The 18,555-nt window shown below is 32.2% G+C and overlaps 1 protein-coding gene across 3 annotated transcripts; it reads right to left on the bottom strand.

Moving 5' to 3' along the window:
• Positions 1-8,281: 8,281 nt before the first annotated feature.
• On the bottom strand, positions 8,282-11,519 carry LOC108470910 (pentatricopeptide repeat-containing protein At3g18970). Of its 3 annotated transcripts, none has more exons than XM_017772430.2 (3): positions 11,354-11,516; positions 8,886-10,713; positions 8,282-8,509 (listed from the first exon to the last, which is right to left on the bottom strand). In XM_017772430.2, exon 2 carries the CDS (start codon positions 10,350-10,352, stop codon positions 8,922-8,924), a length of 1,431 nt encoding a protein of 476 aa, XP_017627919.1. In that variant the 5' UTR covers positions 10,353-10,713; positions 11,354-11,516; the 3' UTR covers positions 8,282-8,509; positions 8,886-8,921. The 3 variants fall into 3 exon arrangements, with proteins under 3 accessions (XP_017627919.1, XP_017627920.1, XP_017627918.1); XM_017772431.2 differs by lacking the exon at positions 8,282-8,509 and adding an exon at positions 11,015-11,108 and having other exon boundaries at positions 8,593-10,713; positions 11,354-11,519; XM_017772429.2 differs by lacking the exon at positions 8,282-8,509 and having other exon boundaries at positions 8,593-10,713.
• Between the last annotated feature and the right edge of the window lie 7,036 nt (positions 11,520-18,555).

Raw genomic sequence — 18,555 nt, 5'->3', positions numbered from 1 at the left:
CTATGTCGAATTCAAATAATTACAAGAGGAATAGATTATGTCTATTTATAGGCTTTTAAAGCCATATTCTAATAGGAGTGTAGTAAGATTGAAACACCTTATTCTTATCAATATAAAATAGATGGAGTTTAATAAGGTTTAAAAATCCTTATTCTAAAATAAAATAAAAGAAGTGTAATTCTATATGGATTTTACATTTATTTTATTTTACCACTCTATTTTATTTAAATATAGATTCGGGTCACTTAATTCTAACAATCTCCACCTTGACACGAACTCTTAATGAACAAGTTCTTCATCGTGAACTCTCAACGAACAAGTTCTCCATCTCTTCCATAAAACCCTTTAAGGGTATAAATTCAACAATGAACACCAACTAAGTCTAAGAAATGCTAAAACTTGGTCATAGGAAGTGACTTAGTCATCATATCTGCAGGATTTTCATGAGTACTAATTTTGCTCACAACAATATCACCAGGAGCAATAATACCACGAACAAAAAGATATCGAACATCAATGTGTTTTGTTCTCTCATGCAACATTTGATCTTCTGTAAGGAAGATTGCACTCTGACTGTCACAAAATACTGTACTGATTTGAATGTCTTCATTGAGTTCACTAAAGAGTCCTTCCAACTAAATAGCTTCTTTACAAGCCTCATTAATCACCATGTACTCAGCTTCAATGGTAGATAAAGCGACTGTAGTTTGCAAAGTGGCTATCCAACTAATTGCACAACCTCCGATTGTAAAGATATAACCTGTGAGAGATCTTCTTCTATCAAGGTCTAAAGCAAAATCAGCGTCAACATACCCAATGACTCTTATCTCTAGTTCTTCCAAACTATAAGTGAACATCAATAGTACCTTGTAAGTATCTTAAAATCCACTGAACTGCTTTCCAATGTTCTTTACTGGGATTTGCCGTGTATCTGCTAACTGCACTGACTGCATATGATAAATCTGGATGTGAACAAACAATAGCATACATGAGAGATCCTACTGCACTAGAGTATAGAACATATGACATGTACTCAATCTCATCATTTGATTGTGGAGACAAAACCGATGAAAGTCTGAAATGGGCTGCTAAAGGAGTACTAACAGGCTTAACACTCTGCATATTGAACCTGCAAAGAACTTTCTCAATGTACCCCATCTGACTTAGGTACAATTTACTTACTTTTCTATCTCTGAGAATCTCCATACCAAGTATCTTCTTTGCTGGTCACAAATCTTTCATCTCAAATTCTTCACTTAGTTGGGCTTTGACCTTTCTTATCTCTCCTTTATCTTTTGCTGCTATCAATATGTTATCAACATAAAGAAGTAGATGCACAAAAGAACCATCATTGTTTTTCTTAAAATAAACACAACTATCAAAACTACTTCTTTTGAAATCATGAGAAGTCATAAAGGAATCAAACCTCTTGTACCATTGTCTTGGTGACTATTTCAAACCGTAAAGGGACTTTTTTAGCAAGCAAACATAGTCCTCTTTTTCTAAGACTATAAAACCCTCTAGTTGTTGCATGTAAATATCCACCTCAAGTTCTCCATAAAAAAATGTAGTTTTTACATCTAACTGCTCAAGCTCCAAATCATGTACGGCCACAATACCAAGCAAAGCTCGAATTGAACTATACTTTACAATTGGGGAGAACACATCTGTGAAGTCCACTCTTGGAATTTGATTGTAACCCTTTACAACAAGCCTTGATTTATATCTGGGTTCTTCAACTCCTGGAATCCCTTCTTTCTTTTTAAACACCCATTTACAACGAACAGTCTTTTTACCTTTAGAAAGTTTCACAAGATCCCATGTTCTATTTTTTTTGAGTGATTCCATCTCCTCTTGCATAGAAAACATCCACTTTTCTGAGTCTTCACAGCTAACCGCCTCAGAATAATTAGATGGCTCTTGGTTTGCATCTATATCTTCAGGCACATTTAAAGCATAAGTAACTAGATCAGCCTCGACATACTTCTTTGGAGGTTTAATTTCTTTTCTAGTTTATTTTTTGCAATAGAATATTGTGGTGAATAAGCAATTCTATTATCAAATTTTGTACTGGCTTGAAGAGTCGACTCTGTATTAATCTGATGCTCTACCTACTTTTAATTTTCTTTATTGGAAGAGTCTTTAAGAGATAAGTTAGGTAGCATAGCAGTTTCATCAAAAACAACATCTCTGCTAATCACAACTTTTTCTATTTTTAGGAAACCATAACTTATACCCTTTTACACCAACTTTATAACCAAGAAAAACACATTTAATGGATCTTGGTTCCAATTTTCCATTATCAACATGAGCATATGCAGGACACCCAAAGATCTTTAAATCAAAATAATTAGCAGGATTACCAGACCATACATCTTGTGGAGTTTTTTTCTCAATGGCAACGGATGAAGATAGGTTGATCAAAAAACATGCGGTAGAGGCTGCTTCTGCCCAAAACGACTTTGGTAAGTTGGCATTTGACAATATACATTCAACCTTCTCTATGATCGTTCTGTTCATTTGTTCTGCAATGCCATTTTGCTATGGAGTATGACAAACTGTCAAGTGTCTCACGATTCCTTCTGATTTGCACAGTTTATTAAACTCATCAGAATAGAACTCTAAGCCATTATCTGTACGGAGGTATTTTATTTGTTGTTTCGTCTATTTTTCAATCATAATTTTTTAAGACTTAAATGCGGAAAACACATTGCTTTTCTGCTTCAGGAAGAACGCCCAAACTTTTCTGGAAAAATCATCAATAAGTTAGCATATAATTAGCTTCACCTCTCGAAGGCACTCTAGATGGCCCCTACTGATCAGAATATACTCCAACGTTCTCTTCGTGTTATGGATTCCACTGGTGAATCAAACTCTCTTTTGCTTCCTAAAAACACAATGCTCACAAAACTTCAGTTTGCAAATTCCTTGTCCATCAAGAAGTCCTTTTTTGCTCAATTCTGCCATGTTATTCTCACTCATATGCCCTAGGCGCTTATGCCAAAGCTTAGTAATATCATCATCTGACAAGGAAGAGGAAACGAAAGCTGCATCACCATTAATAGTAGAACCCTGCAAAACATATAACATGGTAGTCTTTCTCTGCCCTTTCATCACAACAAGGGAACCTTTGGAAATTTTTAAAACCCTACTTTCAGCTGTGTATCTGTACACATTTGAATCAAGAGTACTCAACGAAATTAAATTTCTCTTTAATTCTAGAACATGGCATATGTCTCTAAGTGTTCTGACAACTCTAATAAACATCTTAACTTTAATTGTTCCAACACTTGCGATTTTACACGAAGCATTATTTCTTATCAAAACAACACCTTCAGACACTGTTTTGTAAGTTGTAAACCAATCCTGATTGGGACTCAGGTGGAAGGTGCAGCCTGAATCAAGTATCCACCCATTGCTCACTTTAGAATTCTTGACAGAAGCGATTAAAAGTTCACCATCGCTACAGTCTTCTACAACATCAGCTTCACCGAAATTTTCTGATTGTTTTCCCTTTTGATTCACAGCCTCCCTTTTAATCCTGTTCTGCAGCTTATAGCACTCAGATTTAATGTGCCCTTTCTTCTTGCAAAAGTTAAAGGTTTTACCTCTATTTAAAGACTTCGATCTACCCTTATATTTACCGCGAGGATTTCATTCCTGTGTTCTTCCACGATCATTATCAGCGTTCTGATCTTGTCTCCCACGAACAATGAGACCCTCTCCCTAAGAGTCGGGTTTAAGCACAATATGCTTCATATTATTATACGAGGTCAAAGAATCATAAACCTCATCAACTGTGAGAGACTCGCGGCTATATAAAATCATGTCTTTAAAGGTTGAATAAGATGGGGGCAACGAATAAAGTAGAATCAACCCTAGATCTTCCTTATCATACTAAGCCTCCATGGCCTCCAAGTTTGAGAGAGTTTCTTTAAACACTATTAAATGTTCATATACAGACGCACTTTCCTCCAAACGATGAGCATAAAGACATTGTTTCAATGCAACTTACTTGTTAGAGTTTTCGACATACATATTTGTTCTAGCCTCTTCCATAATGAAGTGGTGGTCTTCTCCTTCATTACATCTTGCAAAATTTCGTTGGACAAATGAAGATGTAATTATGTTAATGCCTTTCAATCCTTACGCTTCTTCTCTTCATCTGTTAATGTCGAAGGCATCTTGATATCCCTAGCAGGCATCCTCCAGATCCATCTGCGCAAGAACTGTTTGCATCTTAATCTGCCATAATGCAAATATAGTGTTATGATCTAACAACGAAATTTCATACTTTAAAGACGCTATTATCGTGATCGAGATGAACAACCCGGAAGCTCTGATACCAATTTTTGAAAATAAAATAAAATAAAATAAAAAATAAACACACAGATTTTACATAGAAACACTTTCGAGAAAAAAATCACGGGCGGAGGAGAAGAAAATTCACTATGTCAAATTAGAATAATTACAAGAGGAATAGACTATGTCTTTTATAGGTTTGTAAAGTCATATTCTAATAGGAATATAGTAAGATTGAAACACCTTATTCTAATCAATATAAAATAGATGGAGTTTAATAAGGTTTAAAAAACCTCATTCTAAAATAAAATAAAAGAAGTATAGTTCTCTATGGATTTTACTTTTATTTTATTTTTGCACTGTATTTTATTTAAATAAGGATTCGAGTCACTTAATTCTAGCAGTGAAAAATCTAAGTATTTATATGTTTCCATTAAGTTACGCACTGAGTTTTTAAAACTCATTTTCTGTTCGCCTGTTCTGTTCAAGTAATCCTCAGGCTTAGGCGAGTTAATGCAACGGAGGCTCAGAGGTGTCCACATGTCTGAAAATTTTGCTTATTTAAAAAGTTAATTTAAATTTCTAGTTTATTTTGAGAGTTTTGTAAATATGAGACTTTCTGGACTTTTTGGTTTTGTTGTTGGTTTTGGATTTGATTTAAGTTTCTTACGATGCTCAACAAAACAATTTACGAAAAAAAAACGTTTTTGAGATCACAAACTCGGTTTTCAAAATGTAACGACTTTTAAATTTCCGCTGCAAATTATCGTTTTACTTGAAAGAGTAACCAATTGATGGTTTCATTAATGAGCATAATAATATGTTTTTCTAAAATGTGGACTTTTTTAGTAATAAATTATATGAGGTTCCAATATTATAGGATCGGATTCTTAACTTTTCTTTGTAACATCTCCAGATTCGGCCATAACGTCTAGGCCAGGTTTGGGGTGTTACAAGTTTCCCAGGGTTGTATAGTAAAAAAAAATATAAGGCATTTACAAAATCAAACCACACGAGTTGTTTTAATGCTTCTTATCAAATAACAATTGATTAATACAAACGAAATTCATAGAAATACAAACGATCAAATTAATATAGTAATTCTCATTTTTAATTTTATGAAAATGTTTTCAACCAAAAGAATTCAAGATTTGAAAATGACAACAATTAAACTTGAAATTCAATATTAGAACTAACCTAAAAATCAATTTAGACATTCTTAAAAAATTGTCTTTAGAACTATGCATGGTATTGAAAAATTTCAAATTGTATAACCAAAATAATAAAAGACATTAAAGGGACATAATCTATATTCGAACTAAATCAAATCTGAACAATCATAAATTTCATAAGTTTATCAACACAAATTTACATACTAATATGTTTTTAGCCAAATACATTATTTAATTATAAAACCTACTATAGCAACATAAATAAGTCCGTCAACATTCATTTTCATGAACAAATAAGATGTTTGAAACCATAAATAACCCATGGAACCAAAACTTAAAATAAAATCATCTCAAATATATAAACCATATATCAAATTGATTTAATATCTAAAGATGCTATTATTAAGAAAAAGTGTAAAGATAAAGATCTAATTAAGTTGATGTACATTTCTTGTTCAACAAAGTCTTGATGATTTTATCAACAAGTAAGCAAATTTAAACTCCAATAGTAGGCTTTCAATCCAATCAAAATTTATCAATAGCAAACTTTGAAAATGGATCTTATTTCATAATTTCATATAGATAGTGATATCAAATCCTTCACCATCCTTAATAACATAAAAATAAAATAAGTTAATCAAAATAATTATAATTGATCATGAATTAGCTAAAAATAATCAAATATGAAACATTAAATAAAAAAACTTCTTGCAAAAACTTTGCATCTTGCCATCTAAGATCTTGGAAATCATGAAGAATAAATTTGATCGTCGATAACGTATTATAAAATAAAGAGAGATAGAGAGATTAAAGAACAAATAAAATATGGGAAACAATAGATAATGTAATTTATTGATCAATGGATGATTACAATGCTTCTTCAAAGTCTCTATTTGTAGGCATAAGAAGTATAAATGAAGTAGAGGTCTAATTCTAATGACTATTATAATTTAAAGTATATCAAAACTTATCTTGATCTTTATGGACATCCACTTAATAAGATATTCATAATATTTTTATTTTTATTTTACAATTTTAATATTTTTACCTTTTATATTTTATAATTAATTTCATATTTGGCATGCCACATGTTACTTTTCAATTGTTTCCTCCTATCATATCACTTTTAATTAAGATTCAAATTCCGTTGATAAAACAACTTAATTAATTTTATTTTTAATATTCACTTCATACATTCTTTTTCTAGCTCAATTTAAAAAAAAAATTAGTAAGTCCTTTTTTCAACCTTTCAGTTGTGGTAACTAATTTTCTTTAATGATTAAATCAATAATGTTTGAATCGTATCAATCTGTCGGTCGATTTGAGAATTAGTGAGATGTCGGTTCGAAAAATTACTTTGAACCGGTTAGATCAAGAATTGATACAGATCGATTGAATTGGACTTTTTTTAATAATTTTTTAATTTTCAATATTTTTTAATTGAATCTATTGAATAAACGAACAAATGACCTGGCCGATTCAACCACCACTTTAGCTCAACATAAGATTAAATTCGGTCAACATTGTTTTCATGAAATGCAATTATCTTTCAAAGAAAATGTGCGGGCATTGATGTGGACAACGTTGACGTTTGAGTATTTATTTTATGTGCTATATGTATTCCTTGTTTATGTTTTCGACCCTCACCAAAACAACAAAGATGGATATGGTTTTCAAAACCCGCATATAATAAGATTTGAACCTAAATTAACATGATTTCGGTTTTATCATTTTAACTAACACTTCATTTGCTTTTTTGCTGAAAACATAGCGAGGATCGGGCCACCCTCAGCTGAAGATGTTGATGACTACCCTGGTTGGTGGTGGGAAAAAAAGAGAAAATTCTCAATTAAGTACCACTAGCTACTCTGTCGATCCTCATGATATGAGCAACAACGAATCACATTGGAGATGGTTATGGCATGTTCGGTGCCCCCAACGAATAAGGGTATTCTTGTGATTTGCTTATAAAGGAAAGTTGCTGACTAATGATGAGAGAATTAGATGGCACATGGCATCGGATTCACGCAGTGAGTTCTGTGCAGAAGTTGAAACGGTGAGCCATGTGCTTCGTGGCTGTCTTGAAGCTTTGGCTACTTGGGTGCGGTTAGTTAAACGGGATGAACTTGATGAATTTCTAAGTATGGAACTGCAGCAATGGTTTGTTTTAGATTTGTCTGATGCTAGTAATTTTTCCAATGAGGTAACAGATTGGGACACCCAGTTTGCAATTATATGTTGGTGTCTTTGGGTTCGTAGAATAAGACTTTTTTACGAGTTTGCGGAAGGAGAGGGACTATGGGAGCATTGTCTACAAATTTGGCAGAATACTTATAGATTGAATATGGTGCAGGGGTCTGTAGTAATCGAGAATTGGTGCATGATCCGATGGATACCACTCCCTCAGGGCTGGTACAAGGTTAACTCTGATGGGTCGCATAAGCTGGACACCAGATGAGCTTCTTCGGGTGGTATTATCCACGACCATAATGGTGCTTGAGAAATATTGGTTTACGTTAACCTCTTGAAGTAGGCAGGCTTGGGCATTGGGTTTCAGGCAAATCATCCTTGAAATTGATAGCAAGGCCGTGTGACAAAGTGATCGATAACAGGGGTGGGGAGTTGATGGCTAATGCAGTGGCTCAGACAATGTCTCGAATGAGGCTCCTTAATTGGGGGCATCTCAACATGCTAGAGGATTGCATACTCTCAGGACACCGCTAGCTGAAGTTTGCTCACTGCTCGATGATGATGCAATAGGAAGTGCTAGTGCAAGACTAGTTAAAGAGTGTAACCTCCGGTGGATATTCTTTCTTTACCAAAAAATAATCTAGTACTTATTCACATAATTAAAAGTGTCTCTTTATGGGGTTGATGTGAAAACTTTGAACTATTAATTAAACAACTGGAGCACGACAAACTCGGGCAGGCCAGGGTGCTGCAGCAAGAGCAAGCAAAGGTCCAGCAGTGAGCTGAATGCATTCCAGCATAGATACAACTTCAGCTCCGTCTATGAAATCCTCCAAAAATTGTACCTAAGTAACCAGAAAATTTAGTGCATTGGTAATATATGAAGTGAATTGGAACCAAGTAAAATTAGATTTGAACCAAAGACAAGTTCCTGTAACATCAAGATAATTCAAACTGATCTACAATTTCAAAGTCAAAAAATATCAACAGTGGTTCAGATGAAAAGATTCTGTGGTCCTTATTTGAGATTAGCTTATTACATATTTATTAAGCCACATCTCATAAGTAATCAACAGAATTTGTTCATAAGATGACTTAAATTGTCTCATTAATTTATAATACAATTATCAATAATCCTGATATTTGTTACAAGAAAGAGGAGACATAAAAGGAAAGAAAAAGTTGATGTTAATGCAGAACTTTTGGCTATCTATTACTTACCATCCCATATCAAACAATTGAATCCCACTTCAATCATCAAGGTGAACTGCAGACGGTCCGTATGTAACTACCACCAGGTTTGGTTTCTACCCTCTTTAACTTCATTTTGTTTCTTACCATCTCCACTTGTCGCCATCTTCCAGTAGAAGCATAAACATTTGATAAAGCTATATAATCTTCACTTGTAATAGGCATATGTAAAGAATTCTTCGGTGGCTCTAACCGGAGCAAAATCTTCCCCACTTTTTCAGCCATTGCAAGATCTCCATGAATAGTACATGCACTTAATAAGCTCCGCCATAATACGGCATCAGGTTTGATTGGAATCTCTATGATGAAATCATAGGCTTCATTTAGATATCCTGCCCTGCCTAGAAGATCAACAATGCAACCATAATGTTGTATCTGAGGCTCAAGACCAAACCTGCTCCTCATATTGTGAAACAAGTGAAGTCCCTCTTCAACAAGCCCTGTATGACAGCAAGCTGAGAACAAGGTAGTGAAAGTCACTGGATTAGGTTTAATACCTGAACCCTCCATTGCATCTAGAAGTTCCAATGCTTCTTTTCCTCTCCCATGAACAGCTAAGCCAGTTCCCATGGCAGTCCAAGTCAGAACATTTTTCACACTCATTAGCCTAAAAATGCTTAAAGCACTATCAATGTACCCACATTTTGCATACATGTCAACAAGACCAGTTCCAATAAAAACATCACTTTCAGGCACCCAAATTGTCTTCTCTATAAAACCATGAACACAAGCCCCACTGTAAAACTCTCCTAATTGAGAACAAGCTGAAAGAACACAAACCATGGTAGTATCAGTAGGAATCTGCCCGGAAATATCATTTAACATATCTCTAAAAAGCACCAAAGCTTCCCTACAACATTTCTTAGATCTCCCCCTTTGTGAAGTATAGCCTTTAATCATGGCATTCCAGGTAGCACTGCTTCTCTCAGTCATTTCATCAAACACACTTCTTGCTAACAAAATATCCTTATTATTTGCATAGAAATGAATCAACGTAGTCTTCACCAAAAGATTTGACATAAGACCAGATTTAAAAGCTTTTACATGAACTTGCCTTCCTAACCATAATGTAGACAATGATTGCGATCTAGCACAAGCTCCAAGCACAAAAATATAAGTGAAATCATCAAAAACTAACAGTCCTTTTGAAACCCAATAGGCAAAAGTAAAGATTGAGTCGTTGGGTTGGCTGCATCTTAACAAAGTGTTGAAAAGGAACAAACTTTGAGTGTGAAAGTGTTCGAATATCAACCGTGCATATTTGGTATTTTGTGGAGAGGATAAAAGGCAGTAGTTTTCAATTAGTTTGGCAAAAAAGGAGGGTTCTTTGAGGCCATTGGTGATTAACTGGGCATGGATTTGTTTAAGGTGGTATGAAGATATTGGTTTTTGGAGGTTTAATAGAGGCAAGAAGCTGAACCTTGATAGAGACTGCATGTGCCCATAAAAGTAAATTGATGGGATTAAGCCTTTTGTCTTTGATGATATAATATATCTCGATAGAAACTAAAAAGTATGATGGAGGTTACTTCTGTGACTCTCTCTCCCTCAATACTTCCAGTAACTAAAATCCCATTTTCTTCTTCTGTCCAATTTTATCACGAGCAGTAAAACTATTTCTTTGTTGAACTATACTAAATCTCAAAACAAATTTGTTTTATAGTTGTTCAACCATGAGAAAGACAAGAGCTGAACCTCTTAAACGGGTCTTACTTGCAATGCTTTGTAAGGTCTTGGTCCGCCTGAACTTGTTGTGATTGCTGGAGCAGCTGCTCTTGTATTTGGCCAAAAACGTTACCTGAAATTAGGAGTATTGGGAAAAACGTCATGAGTTTTCAATATATGCTCAATCTTAAATTTGGCTTTGATCTCTAATTGTATCTAAAATATCCAATGCTTTGAGAGCAACTGAACTAATTGGATTGTTTTGAAACACTCATTCCTATTGGATGTCTTGGATCCTTGATAAAGTTTGCTCTACTAGCTTTGTTTTGTTAGAATCAAGAAGTGGAAGCAGATTACACAAAAGACATCACTGAAATTTCATTGAACTTAAAGGACGAATAAATCAGTTAACCACAATAACTGGGATGACGAACAAATCCATGAAATCCATTAGCAGCCAACTTATGATGATCAAATGTGTGAAAGACCGACCAGCGGGTAAAATAGCAAATTTCCTTACGATTTCTCCTACAACAACCATTGCAAGCCCATATTACTAACGCGCAAATGTTCTTCCAGTCCAAGGAATAAAAGGAGTACAAAAAAGTATTCAACCAATGAAAAGAAAAATGTGCTTAAAAAAAAAAAAAAGAGAATTGCAATGAAAAAAAGAGAGAGAGAAAATGGGTTCAGAAAACTGAAACTAAAACAGCATCCTAAATCTCAAAGTAGAGTGGTAAAGTAGCTTCCTTTGAGTTGGGTATTGGGTTTACCTCTAGGTTGCTCTTTGAACCACGGCCTATCTATTGATCTGGACAAAGTTGCTGGCATCTTTGGAGAGAAAGGTGAGGTCGCCTGGGTGTGAAGGGTTTAAATTTAAAAACCTTTTCATTCGCTTGAAATTAATGCGGAGAGATTTACAAAGCTGACAACATTGTTTTTTTGTATTAGAAGCCCTCGAAATTCTATTAAAAATTTAATTAAACCCTTCTCAAACTTTTTGCAGTCATTTAAACCTCCATTAACAAAATTGACCATTCACAATTAGTATTTAATAATAAAAAATATTTTATAATTATTTTTAAATAAATACGCAATGAAAATGGCTATCCAAATTAATTTGAATTTCAACATTCATTCAACTTAAAGTTTATAATAATTTCTAGATATTAATTAACAACCATAAAATTTTATAATAAAAATAATTTTCTCATTTTTAAAAATATTTTACTAATATAACTTATTTTAAGTATATCAAACATTCAAATAACTTATTTCTATATTTAAGGACTTGATCATTACTTTAATAAAATTGAAGAAAATAATTTTTTAAATTTTATAAATACAATTTAATTTTTATAATTTTTATGGTTTTAATTAAATTCTAACAATTTTAAAAATTAATTCTTTCTAAATTTTTATGGTTTTAATAGATTTTTTTTCTAAATTTTATAAAATTTATGGTTTCTAATTAATTTCTAAAAGTTTTTAAAATCATGTTTTCTAAATTGGTATGTGTTATGAATATCTTATTAAGTGGATGTCCATCATGATCAAGATAAAGTTTTAATGTACTTTAAATTCTAATAGTTTTAGAATTAGATCTCTACTTCTTTTATACTTCTTATGCATATAAATAGAGACCTTGATGAAGTATTGTAATCACCCATTTGATTAATAAAGCACATTCTCTATTGCTTTCATATTTTCTTTATTTTTTATTCTCCCTATCTCTCTTTATTTTATAACACGTTATCGGCACAATTTTGCTCAAAGTGATAGTTCTTTTTATCGACGATCAAATTTATCCTCCATGATTTTCAATTTCTTTGACGGCAAGATGCAAAGTTTTTACAAGAAATTTCTTTTATTTAATGTATCATATCGATTATTATTTTTCATTCTTCTTTCATTATATGTTATTATTGTTTTGATTAACTTTCATTATATGTTATTATTGTTTTGATTAACTTATTTTAAGGATGGTGAAAGATTTGATACCGTTATCTATATGAAATCAAGAATATTTTCAAACTATCTCATACCTTTTAATAATGACGATAATGTTAAAGATCTTCAAGTATATTTTACTATGTTTTATTTATTGTTTATTATAATTTGAGACTAATCATGACAACATGAATAGATAGATTATGATTCAAACTCCACGCATGTTTGTGATGGTGATTATGAAATATAGAATCTATTGGGATGCTTATAAGTTCGTCCTACTAGATTTGTTGCATTCCCCGAAGTGAATGTAAACACGAAGAAAATAAAAGATATACTCATGGACCACTGAAAGTGGGAACATAATAATAAATAAGAGAACAATAAGAGTTCTCAAGATAACTCTTTAAAGGGTAAAGATAACTTATGTTATCGATGTGATATGAAACATTATTGGCCACATATGATATTTTATTTTTGTTAATATTCTTTGAGGAAGGATATGAGAATCTAGTAATAAATTCTATCATTATAGATAGAAAGTATTTATCTTATTTGGTACTAAAACAAATAAATATTATTTCAATATTTGATAGTACAAAATTAGTTGAAAGCTCCGGAAGAGCTAATATATCACTATCTAAAAAGTACAAAATTTGTGATGGTTAATGCATTACTTTTAAAAGTTATTTGTAATAGATCTCATATTGAGATTGTGAATAAAGAAAATATTATATTTCATATGAATGAAAAAGGGATTGAGTTATTAATTTATAATCTTTATGATATTCTTGTCATCATCCTATTAAAGGGTTGAAAGCAAAATATTTGATCGTGAAATATCTACTCATGAGTAATAGAATATGATAATTCTATCTAAAGCTTATTATGGTTGGATGCACTTAAAGTTGCAAGTATTTTTTAAAAACTGTGAGTATAACTCTACAGTATTCAGAATAAGTTCTCAATTAAAATTACGTGGTAAAATATTACTAATGAGAACTTGCAAAAGAGAAAACTTATGAATGAAAAAAGTCATTGGTTATATACCTATTATACACATGAAAAATAAGATTCCCTTTCAAAGTTTACTATTAATAGATTTTTGGGCATTTGAAGATTTTGACATATTCCTTGAAGCAAATACTGCATATAATTATTTGGAAATTATATTTATTGACTTTGTGGCATTATAGACTTCACATTGATTTAGACATTTCTAGTAGTAAATGACATAATAGTATTTATATGTGGATACAAATTAAAAGGAATGATAATAAAATTATCAATTTGTTACAATTTAGTATAATTGAAGCACATGTTAAAGTAAACGAGAAGTTTACTAATACAAATGTGTTTACTACTTCGCGTGACCAGTTAGACCATCCTGGATCGAATATGATGTAAAAATTAATTGAGAATTCATATGGACATTCAATCTAGAAGATTCTTTAATTTAAAGAATTCTCATTTGTTGTTTGTTCTTAATAAAAATTGGTTCTTAGAAACTCATTAGCTAAAATTGAGATTTAATATCTTATATTTCTGAAATGAATATGGGCCCATTCATTCACCATGTGGATGGTTTTGATATTATATGATTTTGGTAGATGCATCTACAAAATAATCACATGCGTTATCAATCAGCAACCTGTCGTTTGCGAGGTTGCTTGATTAAATGATTAACTTCAGATTATGCAATTAAAACAATTCATCTTGCTAATGTTAGTGAGTTTACATCCCAAGTTTTTAATGATTATTGCATGTCAATTGGGATAAAAGTTGAACATCCTGTAGCTCATGTTCACAGACAACATGATTTAGCTGAATTGTTTATCAAATGCCTCCAACTAATAGCTAAATCATTACTTATGAGAACAAAACTTTCTATTTCAGCATGAGATTCATGCTTGTATTGATTTACATGTTGTATGCATCAAGCTAATAAATTATAAATACTCCCCATTACAATCGATTTTTGGTCAAGAGCCAAATATTTCCCATCTTACAATTTTTGGATGTGCAGTATATGTTTCAACTGCTCCACCACAACGCACAGGTCATAAGAAATTGAGAATATATATTTATATGAGTCTCTTTATAATATTTTTGAGCAATTAATTCAATATTTAATTGTGACATGAGTTGTCAATTTTCCCAACATTAGGAGGAGAGAAACAATAACTTGTAATGAGTTAGGGGGAGAGTAATTGAGCCAGAAGTTCAATAAGGAAAACTCATTACAAGTTAACTATTAAATGTATTTACAACCTTAATGAGAATAACCAAGTGTTATATACCAAATAATATTTCCCAGTAGGACAATCAGTTAGAATAAATAATAGATTGATCGGTTCCGAAGATGAAAATTATTCTAGATGGTCATATAGTGGAGGCAGGTGCTCTAGAAGAGACCTAGTACATAACTAACAAGTAAAACTTCAGAAGAGATTCAGGTACTTGAAACTGAATTTTAAAATAATGAAAAAAAGATCTCGATAAGTTATGTCAATTCGAGAAAATATGGAACCGAATAATAAAAGTGGTCAACAATGATTTTGCATGCAATATTATTATTGAAATGATGAAATAAAAGGAGGATCTTGAATAAATCTATTGAAAAATATAGATATGGAATAAATTGATCAAAATAGAAAGATGCAACTAAAGTATAATTAAATTCGAGGAGTTTTTGGACTAGTAGTCCAAATATCTAAATGTATAAAGCCAATGAGGGTGCAAATAAAGTAGTTTTGCAAAAGCGGAATAAAAATATAAAGTTTTTCTCTAAGTACTGGTATTGATTATGAAAAGATATAATATTCTTTTGTGGTGGATGCAATAACCTTTAGATATATTATTAAATTGACAATTCATAAAAGATTTAATTTGCGTCTAATAGATATTGTTACAACCTTTTATGAATCACTATATAGTAAAGTTTATATTAAAATCCTTGAAGGATTTAAAATGCTAGAAGCATATTAAAATTCTTGGGAAATTTTTCATTTATATGACTTGAAATAATTGAACATATGTGGTAACTTTGACTTAGTCAATAGTAGTTGAAAGAGGATTATAAAATGATCTAAAATACCTATTTGTATTTTTATAGAAAGATCATGATTAAAGTTTGTTGTGATTATTGTTGAAATTCTTGAAGAGATCAAAATATGTTTACCCAAAATTTTCCCTCACTCATGATTTTCAAAAGAATGGTGGTATAAATGCTTAGCAATTCATTCAAATAGTCATTTAAAAAACTAGTATTCAAGATTGAATATGTAGAATATGAGAAAGTATGTTATGTTTTCATGAGGGGGAGTAAATACGCGTTGTACTCTTTTTCCCTTAACCGAGGTTTTCTCCCATTGGGTTTTCCTGGAAGATTTTTAATGAGGCAGCATATTATGCATATTATAGATTGTGTACTCTTTTTCCTTCATTAGGTTTTATCCTACAAGGTTTTTGCTAATAAAGTTTTAATGTACTTTAAATTCTAATAGTTATTAGAATTAGATCTCTACTTCTTTTATACTTCTTATGCCTATAAATAGAGACTCTGATGAATCATTGTAATCACCCTTTTGATTAATAAAGCACATTCTATGCTGCTTTCATATTTTCTTTATTCTTTAGTCTCCTATCTCTCTTTATTTTATAACAAGATGGTTTTTAATAAATTATTTTTATAAATTTTATAATATTTTATGGTTTCTAATTTTAATTAAAATAATACTTTTTATAAATAAAATAGTTAATAAAATAGTTAAAAATATAATTGATATTGACCATGATTAATAAAATGGAAGAACATATATAATTTATAAATTATAAACCAATTCATAGTAGAATAAAGTTTATAATTTCTATTTTAGTCAATAATATTATCAAAATTTAATATTTTAGTCATTAATCCATTAAACCATTAATGGTGTCCTTTATTTATTTGCATAATAAAAACTTAGCCTTCCAATGTTTACAGATTCTATCAAATTTGTAACGCCTTAAAATTTTTAAATTTAATTGTGAGGATATGCAGTAATTAATTTTTGTATCTCTAGTTCTATGCTTTGCTTTTGTGTTTAGGGTTTGGAGTTTGAGTTGTGTCGTTAAAAGTTTTATCATTTTAGAACAACCCCTATCCATGCAGTATATAGTTAAGTGTAATTCTGTACAAATTTTTGCTTATTGCCGGAAGTACACTGGTGGTTAAAACAAAAGGATCATTAATTTTTTTTAATGTTCTGAACTCTTCTTCTTTCCCCTTTTTCTTTCTTTTATTTTTTTCTTCTTTTTGCTCCTTTGATTTCTCCTTCTCAATTGTATTCAACAAGTGAATACCAAAATTAGTGAAACTCTTAAGTTATTGGAAGATTTCTATGTAAGTTCTGTTGGAAACCTTCAACTTCTGCGAAGTTTTGTTAATTTTCTGTTGCAGTGTTAATTGGGAATTCTTTGACTATTTTACATAAACTCTCTAATAATTAGTCGTTTTGTTTTCTTAGGCGTGAGTACGGAGGGAAGTAATCCTTCGCGTGTTGTGCTGATTTAGCACTGATGAATTGTCGGTAAGCGTTTGTCGTCGAAAGTTGACGTCAAAGTTTCAACACATTTTTTTTAGTGTTAATATATACCTTGATTCATCGTTATAGTTGTTTGATTGGTTATTGGATGGTTAAATTAGGTTCCGAGATTTCTTCGTGTTATTTCTACTTCAAAACCTCTTTAGGTGTGTGCCGAAAACTTTATTTTTCACGAATTTCTGTTGTCAGAAAACATGGTTGTCCACGCCACACGGCCGGGCACACAGGCGTGTGCTCAGGCCTTGTGAGCCACACGGCCGTGTGACAGGCTATGTAGTTGGCCGTGTAACTCACTGTTCATCGATTTGGAGCCACAGGGGCAAGGTACATGGGCGTGTGTCCAAGCTATGTGTGGTCATATTAGTGCAGGGTTCACACGGGCAAAGGACATAGGCATGTGTCTAGGCTATGTAACTCACTATTTGTGACTTAAGACCATACAGGCAAGCACACGGGCATATGCCGAAGCCCTGTGAGTCACACGGGCAAGGACACGGGCGTGTGACCTGGCCGTGTAACTCTCTATTTGTATTTTAAAACCCACATGGGCAGAGGACATAGGTGTGAGCCCAAGCCATGTGGCATATAAAAGGCCTCGAAACCCGTTTTTGAGGTCGTAAATGTTGTCTAAAACTGATATTAATTTCCCTATTGTATGAATGATTTGAATTTGACTAAAAAAGAACTCTCTAATACTTTGTGACAGACGTATGAATACCATAACTGTATGTATACTGTGATGCTTAATCTGAAATTGAACTATGTTATCTATCTGTGAAACAATTTAGAATAACTGAATACATATTGTGGATAGATTCTGCATGGGTTGGGATATTATGAAGAAGGAAGTAATCTATTTTAAATTAGTGGCTAAGCCACCATGTACATAAATCTGATTATGGCGATTCGTCGAATTACAATATAGCAGCTAAGTTGTGTTTCTGCAAACGTGTCAAACAGATACTCTAAGGTCTGTAGGGTTGGCAGGGCATTGAATACCCTTAACGGTGTGTTGGGATGACCGAAGATGGTGTGTAATGGATAGAGAGTTAGGAACATCTGCATCTGACCTGTTTTGGATATGAAACTGAAACTGTTTCTATATCTGTAATTAATCTGTCTCAAATCTAAACTAGAAATGCTTCTGTTACCAAATCGAATCTTTGAATTTGGAAACTATTTGATATATGTGTTTTAGTTGAACAAGCTTCTTTTACGCACTGAGTTCACAACTCACTTTGTTACCGATTGGATTTCAGGTGGTTCTCAGACTTGAAAGGGTCGGCACTACGAGAGCTCGGTCAAGCTTTTATCTTTCTTTTAAATACTACTATTAAGAATTTCAATATTCTAAGATATTATGTTGTTTGGAAAAATTGTATACTCATTTAATCGTTGTGCTGAACATTATGTGTTAAATGCTTCATTCTAACTGTGTT

Source organism: Gossypium arboreum, chromosome 11 (assembly GCF_025698485.1).
Source record: "Gossypium arboreum isolate Shixiya-1 chromosome 11, ASM2569848v2, whole genome shotgun sequence".
Classification (NCBI taxonomy): Eukaryota; Viridiplantae; Streptophyta; class Magnoliopsida; order Malvales; family Malvaceae; genus Gossypium; species Gossypium arboreum.
The sequence above is the reverse complement of the archived record's forward strand: the minus strand, read 5'-3'. Positions and strand labels throughout refer to the sequence as shown.

Bases quoted from the DNA above. Each gene is read 5' to 3' on its own strand.
- LOC108470910 (XM_017772431.2), bottom strand. From the start codon at position 10,352: ATGCAGTCTCTATCAAGGTTCAGCTTCTTGCCTCTATTAAACCTCCAA.